The following is a 13,785-nucleotide window of genomic DNA, read 5'->3' on the forward strand; positions in this document are numbered from 1 at the left end:
GCCCCGGTCTCCCCCTGGGATGGCTGTGAGGACTAAGTGAGCAAATGCCCCCGAAGCTCTTGGAGTGGCACCCGCTTTGCATTAAGTGACTTGATGCCCCAGGTGACGGCAGGGGGTGGGGTGGGAGTGCGGGCGGCGTGGACGCGATGAGAAAGAACGTCCGTCCTATCCCACGAGAGTCCCGCAGGTCAACAAGGCTCACCATCCTCATCATCTAGATATAGTAATAGCTCGTTTCACTAAGCTTGTGGGGAAGCTGAATCTCACCCCGGGGGTGGAGGGTTCTTACGCTGAGGCATCAGGGGAAATGCAAGCTCTAAATCACCCTTGACTGTCCCTCGGCTGGGAAGCAGGTCCAGTCCACGTGGCTTGGTGGACCTCTTCTGACTCTCAGAGTGACATTTAAGGAGGCCCTGGCTCTCGGACTTGTGCACGTGCGTGGCCTCACCCATAGGGAACACCTCCTTAGACGTTGCTCCCTGGGCACCTGGCCCGCCTCACACAGGCCCCAGCCTCGCTTACCAAGTCTAGCACAGCCAAGGCTGGACCGGGGGCGGTTTCTTTGCTTGACTACCCAGGTACTTTGGTCCTGGGTCCATGGTGGATGAAACATACCCTTGGGGGGAGGTCTGGCCCCCTGTGTAGACTTCATGTCACCTAAGGTGAATGGTGCAGCCCCACTGCGCTGCTCATCACAGCCCCTCGCCAAGGGCTCAGCCCATCACCACGAGTCATCCTCATGGCAGTTCTGCGAGGAAGATGTCATTAGTGCCACTCTGACAGATGTGGAAACTGGTGCCCAGCGAGGGTCCATGACTTGCCCAGGGCTGCACAGGGAATAATCATCACAGTGCCAGGGACCGAACCCGTCTGCCTGAATTTAGAACCCAGGCCCTAAACCACATGTGAGCAACTCTAAAACAGCCACAAAGAGTGACGAGTGCCCAAAGGAGGGTTATCCACTAGGGTGCAGCTCAGCTGCACGTAATGGACACTGAACCACTGGGGCTTAAAGACTGTTGTTGTTCTTCCTCTGACACGAACAAGGCATTTGGAGGTAGCCAGGCTGCTAGGATGGGTGGATGATGCCCCCAGGGACCCAGGCTCCTTCGGTTTTGCCGTCCTTAGCACATGGCTTGCTTTCTTATTCTCACAAGATGGCTACCCTGCTCCCAAATGTTACATCCACATTCCATCAGGAAGAAGGATAGAAAGATAATGGGCAAAAATCCTGTGTCCCTGAGTGAGTCTTTTTTTTTTTTTTTTTTGGCTGCGTTGGGTCTTCGTTGCTGCGCACAGGCTTTCTCTAGTTGCGGCGAGCAGGGGCTACTCTTTGATGTGGTGCGTGGGCTTCCCATTGCGGTGGCTTCTCTTGTTGCACAGCACGGGCTCTAGGCCCACGGGCTTCAGTAGCTGTGGCACACAGGCTCAGTAGTTGTGGCACACGGGCCTAGTTGCTCTGCGGCATGTGGGATCTTCCCGGACCAGGGCTCGAACCCGTGTCCCCTGCATTGGCAGGCGGATTCTTAACCACTGCGCCACCAGGGAAGCCCCCTGGGGAGCCCCCCCTGAGTGAGTCTTGATTAACAGGGCAACAGTGGCTTCCTCAGCGGCTCCTCCAGCCGCTCACATCTGCCTCACACGCCTTCCCAGCTGCAAGGGCCTCCAGCGACACGACCATCTTAAAGGGGCACAACGCCGACTCGATAGAATCGGGGCTCCATTAAGTCAGGATGGAGAGGGCCATGGGTAGCTATTGGGTGGTCAGGGAGTGTCTCCAAAGTTTAGATAGGACTTGGGTACATGGAGAAGATTTGAAAGAACGGCCTTAAGGTCGGGAGAACAGCATGAGCAAAGGCACAGAGGTGGGGGAGTCTGGGGCCCAGGCAAGAGTCAGGACTGTGTCACCAGCAACATAAACCCTATTCACATTGGCTTAAGCAAAAGAGAGGAAGCTTCAGCGATGTCTTCCTTCAGGCATGGCTGGATCCAGGGGTTCTGAACAAATCCACCAGGACTCTGCTTCACTCTTTCAGCTCTCTTTATCTCTGTGGAAGGGGCACAATGGTCCCCAGCAGCTCCTGGGGTGCCTCCCTGTAGCTTAGCACCCCTGTAGGAAGAGAGCACCTCCTCCGACAGCTGTAGCAGGAGCTACTGTCATTGGCTGCCTTAGGTCCATTCCCGTCCCTGAACCGCTGGCCAGGCGTATTGTGAGGGATGGAATGGGCTGATTGGCCAGGCCTGAGTCACATTCCCACCCTCCCTTGGGCCACATGTGGACTGAGTCAGGGAGGGAAATGGGGCCTGGAGGAAAATGAGGGAGACCTTTCCTGCAGGCTGGGGAATGGGTGCTGGGCTGACAAAGCTGCAGATATTCGGGGTACAGGAAGCAATTTTGCTTGGCCCAGGTGTCAGGTGTGTGAATGTATGTGTGGGAATCAATGCGGGAAAGATCGGTTGGGGCCGTGTTGTAGAGACCTTCACATGCCAGGTATACACCATTTAGGGTACAGGTCTGGCTCCTAAAGCAAGGAGATCCAAATATTGGCTTAAACAACATGAAAGTCGATGTCTCTGACACAGGTTAGCGGTGGGCAGTCACCTTGCTCTGAGAGTTCATGGAGGAACCCCAGCACAACCTCTTTTTTTCGCTCCAGCATCCTCCAGCTGTCGCCCCCTCGCCACAGTCCTCAGCAGTCGGCAGGAAGGGGGGCAGGGCAAGGGGGGGGCTCTTCCCTTCCCTTTCCGGGCACAACTTCAAAGATGTACATGCCCCTCTCACCCACCCACACACATCACGGACCAGAACGTGTTCACCTGCTTCCTCCCAGCCGCAGGGGATGCTGGGAGCATCACTTGAACATCTGGAGACTCAGTACAAGAGAGAAAGGGGAAACGGACATTCCAGGGACAGCCTGTGGGCTGCCACACCAGGCCAAAGGATGGGTATCCTAAAGAATGATCCAGGGAGTGCTAGGAGGAAGAGGCCCCACCACACAGTTTCCATGGCCCCAAAAGTTTGGGGTATGTTCCATCTGTATTCTGTTTTAGGATATCCACAGTGTGTGTGGAGGAGGGGGTGAGGGGGCCGTTAAAGGCCCTGAGAAGTCCTGGCCCAAAACCCGGGCTTTCCTAAACTTATTTAGATCACAAAGCCCATTTGGGGAAGTTTAGCACCCACTAAAATTCTACCGATAAGTTATTTCAAACCAAAAAAGTTACTGAAAAATTCTACTGAACACACTTTGGGCAGTAAGAACCAGTAGAGACTTGAGTGGAAGTGGCATGACCCATCCAGCTGGCCTCCCCGGGATGACGCCGGGCCAGGTGCACCCCGACCTGGCTGCTGTCATGTGCAGCGAACCCCTACAGTGCTTGCCCCTCGGAGGAAACAAGAGGTTCGTTTCACTGTATCTGAAACGGTCTGACTTTTTGTGTATAGAAATCTGTGCAGATCAGAACAGAAGCTGGCCCGCGGCTCCACATCGAGCCTCCTCTGGACTATTCTGAAGACTGTGAGCCACGTGGGGGTGTGACTGTCAAGGCAGAGGATGCTCCTGGGGCTCGTCCACAGGTAGGACTGGCCTCAGCTCGGGGCTATAGCGGCTCTCGGGGGCGCTTTCTAACACTTACTTATCCCTTCCTTTGCGAGCCCTTGCCTTCCTTCACTCTTGCATTTATTTCCCGCACTTTAACAAGCAGACAAATCTTGTGCTAGACGCTCTGCTAGGGAGGGACCCAGTGTCCAAAGGTCAGCAAGGCTGGTGTCTGACCCAAAAGAGGCAAAAGCATATAATCCCTTTACCGCAAGAGGGAGCTGAGAGGTGGGGCAGGGCATAGCGGGACCGGGAGGGAGAGCATCTAGGAAGGCTTCCTGGAGGGAGTGACATTTACCTGGTTCCTAAAAGCTGGATAAGAGTGTGAGGGCGAGGAAGGTAAGGATAGGTAAGCCGAGCTAATACTCAGCCTGTCCACATCTGTATGCCTAAACCTGTTGTTAAATAGTTTGAATATCTGCGCCCCCTCCCCCTCCTGCCACGGCACCAGAAACCACACATGGCAAAACCCAGAGGCCCTGTGTAGCTGTAGCTCAGAGTCCCTGGCCGTGTAGCAACCCACAGGGTTGACCATGGGGTGTTTCACTCCCCTTCCTCAAATTGTCATTTCATTTCTTTTTTTTTTTTTTTTTTTTTTTTTTTTTGCGGTAGGCGGGCCTGTCACTGTTGTGGCCTCTCCCGTTGCAGAGCACAGGCTCCAGACGCGCAGGCTCAGCAGCCATGGCTTACAGCCATGGCTCTGTGGCATGTGGGATCTTCCCGGACCGGGGCACGAACCCGTGTCCCCTGCATTGGCAGGCGGACTCTCAACCAGTGCGCCACCAGGGAAGCCCCTGTCATTTCATTTCTGAAATCCTTGGAATTGCAACAGTAAACCCCAGTCTCCCATTCAACAAGCATTTGTTGGGTACCTACTTTTGAGCATCAGGCTCTGTCCTAGGCACCAGAGATGCAGAAATGAACAAAACTGACAAGGGGCCTATTCTTTTTTTTTTTTTTTTTAACATCTTTATTGGGGGGGGGCCTATTCTTAACAACTCATGTTCCCGAGGGAGAGACAGACAATAAAGAATAAAACCAAGAAATAAATAATGCGATTTCAGGTATTGATACGTTCTAGGAAAACAAAACAGAAAGGGGAGATGGGACAGCCAGGAGATCAGACAGCATGGGAGGGAGGGAACATTAGACGGTAGAGAGGGAAGGAACGCCTCTCTCAGGTATGATGTTTCAGCTGAAACTTGATGGATAAGAAGGAGCCGGCTTTGGAGCCAGCAATGGGAAAAGCATTCCAGGTGGAGGGAACAGCGGGCACGGATGACCTGAGGCTGGGCTTGTTCAAGGGTGCATGATGTAGATGTGATGTGAGCCAAGGGGAGTTAGAAGGCGATGAGGTTGGCGGGGTAGAGGGGCAGACCTGGCACGGGTAGGGATGGAGAGTTGAATTTTATTTCAAGGGCATCGCTCTTATAATTAGAATGAGTATGTAAATTATCTCCATGGTTATATACAAGCGGAATTTTAGAGGAGGCAGAGTCAAGTTGCTAAGCCAGTCCTGCCCCATTTGCCAGAATGAGACTGTTCAGCCACAGACCCGGGCTGCAGATTCCAGAGCCTCACCAGGAGGACAGACTTCCTTCCGCATGTGACCTTCTGTACAAAAAACCTGCTTTTCTGAAATGAAAACGACTCAAAATGGAGATGGGAATGCCATCCAGGAAACATTCCTCTGATCACCATTGCATGTTGGTGTTTCCTTCTTTGCTTGTAAAGGAAGGACGATTTAAGGAGCAGGGGATCACTTTGTTTCACATTCCGGCTGCAAAAAATCTGAAAGTTAAAGTTAATTGCAAATTTTTGTCTTCCTGGAAAAAAAAAAGTCCTTTTCTATGGAAGGACCCAAAGACCTTGTTTCCTTAAAAACAGTCCACAGAAATGGAATTTTTACAGTGGGAAAAATCGTGGACTTTATTGCCCTCAACACGCACCTCCCACACGACACAGACAGACAGACAGACACACACACACACACGCGCGCTTCGAATCAACCAAAAGGTTCTCTGCTCAGGATCAGTCTGTGCAAACAGCCCTCAGCTTCCCTTAGGGAGGCAGGTTTGAAGCCAAGTTCGGTCTGTTGCAACCCTAGCCCCGCCCCCTGTCTCAGAACGCATGCATGCCCTTCAAGCAGGAGGCATGCTCGTCCTCTCCTCCTTTGGCCATTTGGTGCCGCCTGTTAATTGAACATATACAGTCTTCCTTCTTTTGCAAGCTTCCAAGCTCCCTGCAACACCACGCAGCCTGTCCCTCACAAGCTATTAAGCTCCATTAGTGTTCCTGCGTGAGCGTGCTCTGAATCGGCATCTCCCTGCTCACCCGCAATTAATTTTCTCCACTGTGAGTGCCTGATTGTATTTCTTCCTTCCCTTTTTCTCCCCAGCTTGAGGGGGCACTCCGTAAGCCTTCACAGTCAGTTTCCCCTTAGAGTTATTTTCCTGCTAAGTGAAAGAGTGAAATGGCCATGCCAGTTTTCGGCAAAGACAGAAGCCTTAATAGATGCAATCTGAACAGAGAAGGAAAAATAATGCCTGGCTACGTATACTCAGCCCCCCTCACACTGTTTGCAAATGCAGTCTGAAATGGAGCAAAAGGAATTCCTGTCCGCATGTGTACTTTTCATCTGACCTTCACTGTTGAAACACACCAGCCTTTTCGCCTTCAGTCAGATCCTTAGTGAACTTCAATTTCTTGGCACTCTGAGTTCACAGACCCGCATATGCAGACGTGTTCTGTTGGCCTTCACCCCCACTGACTGTGCCTTTTTAAAAGATGTGAATTACTCGCTGACATTTAAGAATCAGGAGAGTTCATGTCAAAATCTGAATTGGGGGTTTCTCTTGAAAAGTCGAAAGATTTAGGAATTACATTCTTAAATGACAGCCGTGAGTGGAGCTGGGGGGCAGCTGTCCCCTTAGACAAGTGTGTGCTGCGTGTACCACAGTCCCCACCGTGCCCCAGGCACCATCTAGACGCTGAAGCTAAAACAGACAAGTACATAATATGCCAGCAGATGATCGGGCTTGAAAGAGAACTAGGGCAGAGCAAGGGGCTAGAGAATGTGGGCAGAGGCTGCCATGTGATATGGGAGGACGGGGCTTACCCTTGATGAGGTGCTGTGTGAGCAGGGGCCTCAAGGAAGCCAGGGAGTGAGTAGGTAGAGAAGAGCTTCCACACACAGGGAGCAACAGGTGCAGAGGCCCCGAGGACGGAGGACAGCAGGGAGGCCAGTGTGGCTGGAGGTGAGTGAGCAAGGGGACAAGGAAGAGGGGGTGAGGCCAGAGACGTAGCCAAGGCTTAGATGGCACTGGGCTTTGAGGGCTGCGCTAAAGGTGAGGGATTCTACTTTGAGTCAGAGGAGAAGCCATCATAGGGTTTTGTAAGCCATGGTAGCTTAACAACTCCAGGGAAAGGAGGACACCTCTTTCTTTCCAGAGAGTTCTGCCTAAGTGCCAGGTCTTGGTTATGTTGGCTTGCCTTGGGGTATGTGTTACAATGGATAATAAGGCTCCATTTAAGGACCAGGAATGAAAGTACACATTTTTTTTCCTATTATTAAGGTATCCTTTTTTTCCTGACAATGCATGATCAATGTTAAAAATTCAAATGATAACACAGAAAATAAAAGTCCTCTCGTAATCCCACTGCCCCAGAGATTAGTGCCGTGAATAGGTGGGTATATTACCATCCAGACTAAAAATTGCATATATTCATTATTTTCCTTGAAAGTATATATTAATTATATCCAAGATGAGATAGTTGATCTGGAATGCTCCAGTCCTGGCCTGTTCCCAATGAGTGGTATTTTTTGCATTATCTTATCAGTCCCTGAGAGCGTGACAGGTGATGGGAAGAAGATTGGCCCACTCCGGCATCTTCTGGAATACCTTCTCTGAGTTTTTCTTTCCATTGTGTAGATCCTGGAGTGGCGTGAATTGGATATTTGGCCACAATTACAATTCAGTGTTTTGAAGTCATTGTTACTTGCTGACACATACAACAACTAAAGACCTGTCTTAACCCGTGTGCCACCGGCAGGGCTGCCACATGTGGACTCTGCTGTGGTCCATGAAGGCTCACCCACCTGTCGGGACAGTGTGGATTATGGGGCTGTGCCATCATTGGTGGAGCATCCCTCAGTGGACCAGCCCACCCCACTTTGTCCCCGGCAGGGCTCCTCAGCAAATCCCTTCAGTCACCCTTCATTAATTTCAATGGTGAGACTTAAAAAAGGAAGGATCGTTTTTTAGGGCAGTTCTATTGCTTGGGAACTTCTGCTGTTTCAGATTGCCATATAAATAACCTTTGAGTGAGTGCCTTTTTAAAAAATTTTATTTGTTTATTTATTTATTATTGGGTCTTCGTTGCTGCGTATGGGCTTTCTCTAGTTACGGCGAGCGGGGGCTACTCTTCGTCTTGGTACGTGGACTTCTCATTGCAGTGGCTTCTCTTGCGGAGCACGGGCTCTAGGTGAGCGGGCTTCAGTAGTTGTGGCACGCGGGCTCAGTAGTTGTGGCGCACGGGCTTAGTTGCTCCGTGGCATGTGGGATCTTCCCAGACCAGGGCTCAAACCCATGTCCCCTGCATTGGCAGGTGGATTCTTAACCACTGCACCACCAGGGAAGTCCCTTTTCTTGATCTTTTATTGTTCTTTCCGCATAAATGGGATTATACTATCCAGGCTATTTGATAGCCCCACTGTTTTTAATCAACAACATGCCAGGGCCATCTTACCACACCAGTACTCACTCAGCCATCTGAACCCAGTGGCTCTGAGCACTGTTTAGCTTGTTGGTGGCCAGAGTGTGAATCCCGGACCACTTACCAGCTGTGTTCCTGCAATGGTGTTGGTAAATCAGGGATGAGTTTGATCAGATGAGCTTTAAGAGCGAGAATGACTTAGGGAGGCATAGAGACCAAGAGAGAGAAAGAGGACCCCATACATCTCCAGGGACGTAAGTTTCTTTTACTACGCCCAGTTCTCTCTGCTTGCCCGTAGGATACCAAATCTCCCATCAGCACCACGCCCTGTGATTTTAATTTCTCCCTTCTGAATGTACATGGACGCCCCAACCCTCCAAGCAGTATAGACAGAGAAAGGATCCTCTTAAGTATTCAGGACGTAATGGTAAGATGGACTTTCACATCCTAACTGTCAGGGGCCAGGGTCTTCATACCAAGCAGCTGGGCCATAGGATAGACCCCACGAGAGAGTCTCCATTTACACCTAGGAAAACAACACAGATCACAACAGGATTGGATGTTAACAAAAAAGCCTCTGGCCTACCCACCAGAAGATTTCAAACAACACACAAGAGGCTTGACTTAATACCACTATTTTCTTTAATGATAGTAAAAGCTCACATTAAATGAGCACTTACTCAGTACCTAGCACTGTGTGGAGTGTATAACATCCATCACTGCATTCATTAACCCTGCAAGTTACTTGCTAGGAATTTTCATTCTCATTTTATAGTTTGAGGAAACTGAGGGATGAGAACTGATATTGCTCACCAAGGCCTCAGAGAAGCCCAGACTGGAAGCCCAGACCCCAGGACTCCTTGTTCCATAAAATTAACAATCACAGGCCGGGAATTGCGCTGAGCTGTTTTTGGGCAGGGTCTGTTGTGAATATCATTGATGTTCTGCCTAGGAGGAAGGTGTTCAGAGGTGGCCATCCATTGGTTCTGCTTAACTGTTTTAAACAACCTGGAGAAGACCTCTACTCTGACAAATATTCCCCCAGTGAACCCCGAGCTGGGCACATTGATGAAAAATGTTTTTCAAAAGTGAAGTCCAATGAGGAAACAACCAGACAAAGCCAAATTGAGGGACAGTCTACTGGCCGGGAGTCTTCAGAAATGTCAGTTGCATAAGAGACAGAGAAAGGCTGTTACAGATTAAAGGGGGCTAAAGAGATACCACAGTTATGCAATGTGAGATCCTGGGAGGTTGGGGGGATTGCTCTAAATTTAAGGATGGTTTGGAAAAATTAATAAAATTTGGAAATCATATTATATTAGAAAATAATACTGTATTGATGTTAAATTTCCTGAATTCAGCAATTATATTGTGGTTATGTAGGAAAAGGTCCCTGTTCTCAGGTTTCTGAGAATTGGTGAAGAATTGTTGAATATAGGTGATGGGTATTTGGGCATTAATTATACCCTTCTATTATACTATGCTGATAAATTTTCTATGGGTTTTACATTTTTTCAAACCAAGTTTTTAAAAAGCCAGTACATTAAGGAGGAGATAAGCTGCTTCAGTAGAGCTAAGCATCAGCAAAGGAAGAAATAGAGAAAAGTAAAAACAAGGAGACCTAGTTTAAAGAGCTTAGCAGGATTGTATTGATGTCAGTTTCTGGACTGTGCTATTATGCTGTTGTTATATGGGATGTTACCGTGGGGGAGACTGGATGAAGGGTACATGGTATGGCTCTGTATTGTCTACAGTTAGCTCAAAACAAAAAGTAAAATCTAACTAAATAAAAGAAACACAAATGTCCAAGTCATATCATCCAGAGATTTTGATTCTGGTTCTGGATTTGGACTCAGACATGGTTCCTCTGTTTAAGCACCCCATGTGACTGTAATTTGCAGCAATATTTGAGAACCACCGTTATAAGGAAAAAATAGAGCCATGGATCTTAAAATTTGATATACACAAGAATCACTAAGGTACATCAACAGATGAATGGATAAAGAAGATGTGGCACATATATATACAGTGAAATATTACTCAGCCATAAAAAGAAACGAAATTGGGTTATTTGTAGTGAGGTGGATGGACCTAGAGTCTGTCATACAGAGTGAAGTAAGTCAGAAAGAGAAAAACAAATACCGTATGCTAACACATATATATGGAATCTAAAAAAAAATGGTTCTGAAGAACCTAGGGGCAGGACAGAAATAAAGATGCAGACATAGAGAATGGACTTGAGGGCATGGGGAGGGGGAAGGGTAAGCTGGGACAAAGTGAGAGAGTGGCATGGACATATATACACTACTAAATGTAAAATAGATAGCTAGTGGGAAGCAGCCGCATAGCACAGGGAGATCAGCTCGGTGCTTTGTGACCACCTAGAGGGGTGGGATAGGGAGGGTAGGAGGGAGACGTAAGAGGGAGGAGATATGGGGATATATGTATATGTATAGCTGATTCACTTTGTTATAAAGCAGAAACTAACATACCATTGTAAAGCAATTATACACCAATAAAGATGTTTAAAAAAAAATAAAAGGGAAAAGTAAATAACAACAACAAAAAGAATCACTAAGGAGATATATATATATATATATATATTTTTTTTTTTTTTGCCCATGCTGGGTCTTAGTTGCGGTACGTGAGTTCTTTGTTGCGGCATGTGGGATCTTTAGTTGCATCATGCGGGCTCTAGTTCCCTGACCAGGGATTGAACCCGAGTCCCCTGCATTGGGAGCATGGAGTCTTAACCAGTGGACCACCAGGGAAGTCCCACGATATTTTTTTAAATGCATATTTTAGGTCAAATTTTTATGCTAAGAGAGTTGTTTACAGGAGGTAGCACAGTTTTTAACAGATGAACTCCTGGGGATTCTGAATCAGAAGGTCTGAAGATTAGAGTCTCTCTCAAATGGAAGGAAAGTTTTCGAGATCATTTGGACTTTGTGGCTTTGATTTGGGGACTATAAAAGAAAGAAATGTTAAAATTGGAAGTCAAAATCTCATATGTCAGATAAAATTAAGATAACTGTAAAGTAAAAAGCAAAATAAAATAACAACAAAAATCCGGAGGTTCACAAAAGCCAGAAAGGGATGAGAGGGGGCTCTTGCCTTGTCTTCAAACCATATCCTGTACTTCTGGAAACTCGGGTAGGAGAGGATGTCACTTAATAAATGAAAGATACGAAAGCATAATAGCTCCTGGCAATATCTCCTGTATTATAGATCAGTTTCTCTCCAGAATATTGATCATTCGTATTAAGAAAAGACTAAATTATATTTAATATACATATTCTTTTAAGAAGACAAGGACGTCTTATCTATTTTAGAAGTACTTTCATTTAAAATTATTTTATTTAGGTTTTTGACTATTTAAAGGGGTGAATTTTAGATAAATAGAAAATTCATTTTATATTATTAAGGAATTATTATATTAAGAAAATGAATATGCACCCTTCATACGTGGTTTTCTCACTTCGGTCACATTCAAAATATATCGCACATTCAAAATAGGTCTCAAACTTGAGGAAAAAAATTCAGAAAAAATAGGGGCATGTAAGAGAGGATTTCTTATTAGTTACGACTTGAAAAAGTTATGCTTAAATTCAAGATAAGGGTAGAAATATAGTGATAAATGGAAGAGGATATATCCAAAGGGGAGGGTTTGGACCCGTGACCTCAAGGGCCAGCTTCAGCTCACGGGTGTGTTTCATTGGCTGGTCTGGTGTTGTGCTATGATCATTATTGTTGCTGTTTTATGGGGTTGGCCAAACTGGAAAAGAATCCGAACAAACTTTTTGGCCAAACCAATATTTTGAATTAGAAAACTTTTATTCTGAGCATATGCACCCTTCACTCTGCCGTAGTCCTCACCTCTCCCTGTTGTCTGACACTGTGTCTCCCATTGCTGTTTCACACGACGTTACATTTTCTGAAGATGTAGGGAGCTCGTGGCTCCTGTTTTAGGGAGGAAAAAGAACCAGTGACTGTGACTCAGCAAGTCTGGAGAGGGTAGTTTGAGCTTTTCTATAAACTCTGTGGGGACTTGGCTAAGTCACACTCTTTTAGAGCCCCATTTCCTCCCCTACAACAAAAAGGGATAGATTAGATATTTCCTGTGCCTGTCAGCTCTGAAATCATACATCCTAAGGGGGAGGTTATCGGTGTCCCCATATTGCAAAATCCACAAGAACAGAGGATACCTGGTAGTTCATGGAGCCCTCCACTCATCCAAGGACCATTTCTGGAGGCTGTTTGCAAGTTACATATTTAGAGCTTCAACACCCTCCCCCCGCATCCCAGATCTAAGCTTCATGATGGCAGAGACGTGTGCTATCTCTTGCCTGCCGTGTCTCTGGCCCCTAGAAAAGTGCCTGGCGTAGAGTTAGTTTGCAAATCTTTGTTAAGCAAGTGAATTGGGTACTTGATTGATTGAATCAAGGAGCTAACGTGGCAGAGAGGTTGATTAGGCACCCTGGCCAGCCCACACATAGCTGAGTTCAGTTATCACATCGCTAAGTTATAATTATGATGACAGTATTTTCCAAACTATGAATCAGGACACATAATCTGACAAAGAATTTCTGTGCTACTTGGGGTAGAAGTGTCAGTTTGGGAGATATAGCTTGGATTCTGAAATATTGGGATTTCTGGCAGAGGGTGCTAATTAAAATGAAAATTTAAATGACATGAGTGAGGGAGGTTGGGGGGCAGTACCAAGGATGGCACTTGGCCTGGGTGTCAGGGCATGGTAGAAACTAGTGGGGATGTAGGGAACAGTCTCTACACAGCTCAGCTGACTGTCGTAGGGGCCCGGTGGCGCCAGGCTTTCTAATTTTAAGAGAAGTCAAGTATCTGGGCTTGTTTGTGTTCGATTTCTCCCATTTTTTTTTTGGTAACTAATTCACGATTTTCTATGAACGAAACGAGATGTACCTGCTGGCCAGGTGTGGTCTTCAGGCCACCAGCTTGCAACTTTTGATTTAGACAATGAAAGCTTTGTTAGCTCCTGACAAGAGAAGAGGAAGAGATTTTTTCCTTTCCAGTGACACTTGAGTTAGCCCCTCTGGTACCAAGAACCATCAGGGGCATGGCATCCTGAATGTACCCAGAGATGCCCAGCTGGATAGCTCAGACCAAAGGACCACCTGGCTAATGGCATTAGGAAGGTCCCTGCGCAGGTAGGTCAGACAGCACAAAGCCAGCTGAGCAGGAATAAGTCAGTGATGAGCATGAATGATTTGTGTGGAATGATGCTGAACAAGCACTAACTACCCATAAGATACAGGTCCAGAACTGAGAGATGTAGTAATCCTTTCACCTAATAGAGCATCCCTGTAAGTGAAGATACTGGATGGTATTTGACTTCCTAAAGCATCCTTTTCAATCTTAATGAAAATTTAAAATGATCTCTGAATCAATACCGGAGTAAATAATCTTCTTTATTTCTTGCATTTATAGTCTACTTAGA

The 13,785-nt window shown here is 47.1% G+C and overlaps 1 protein-coding gene across 5 annotated transcripts in view; it reads left to right on the forward strand.

Moving 5' to 3' along the window:
- Window positions 1-13,785, forward strand: part of KATNIP (katanin interacting protein) — a 200,379-nt gene that overhangs the window by 70,756 nt on the left and 115,838 nt on the right. For all 5 annotated transcript variants that reach the window (XM_079944672.1, XM_079944676.1, XM_079944673.1 and 2 more), the window contains exon 6: window positions 3,443-3,574. In XM_079944672.1, the coding sequence (XP_079800798.1) occupies window positions 3,443-3,574 (132 nt within the window). The remainder of the gene's footprint in view (window positions 1-3,442; window positions 3,575-13,785) is intronic.

Source organism: Stenella coeruleoalba, assembly GCF_951394435.1.
Source record: "Stenella coeruleoalba genome assembly, chromosome: 15".
NCBI classification, from domain to species: domain Eukaryota; kingdom Metazoa; phylum Chordata; class Mammalia; order Artiodactyla; family Delphinidae; genus Stenella; species Stenella coeruleoalba.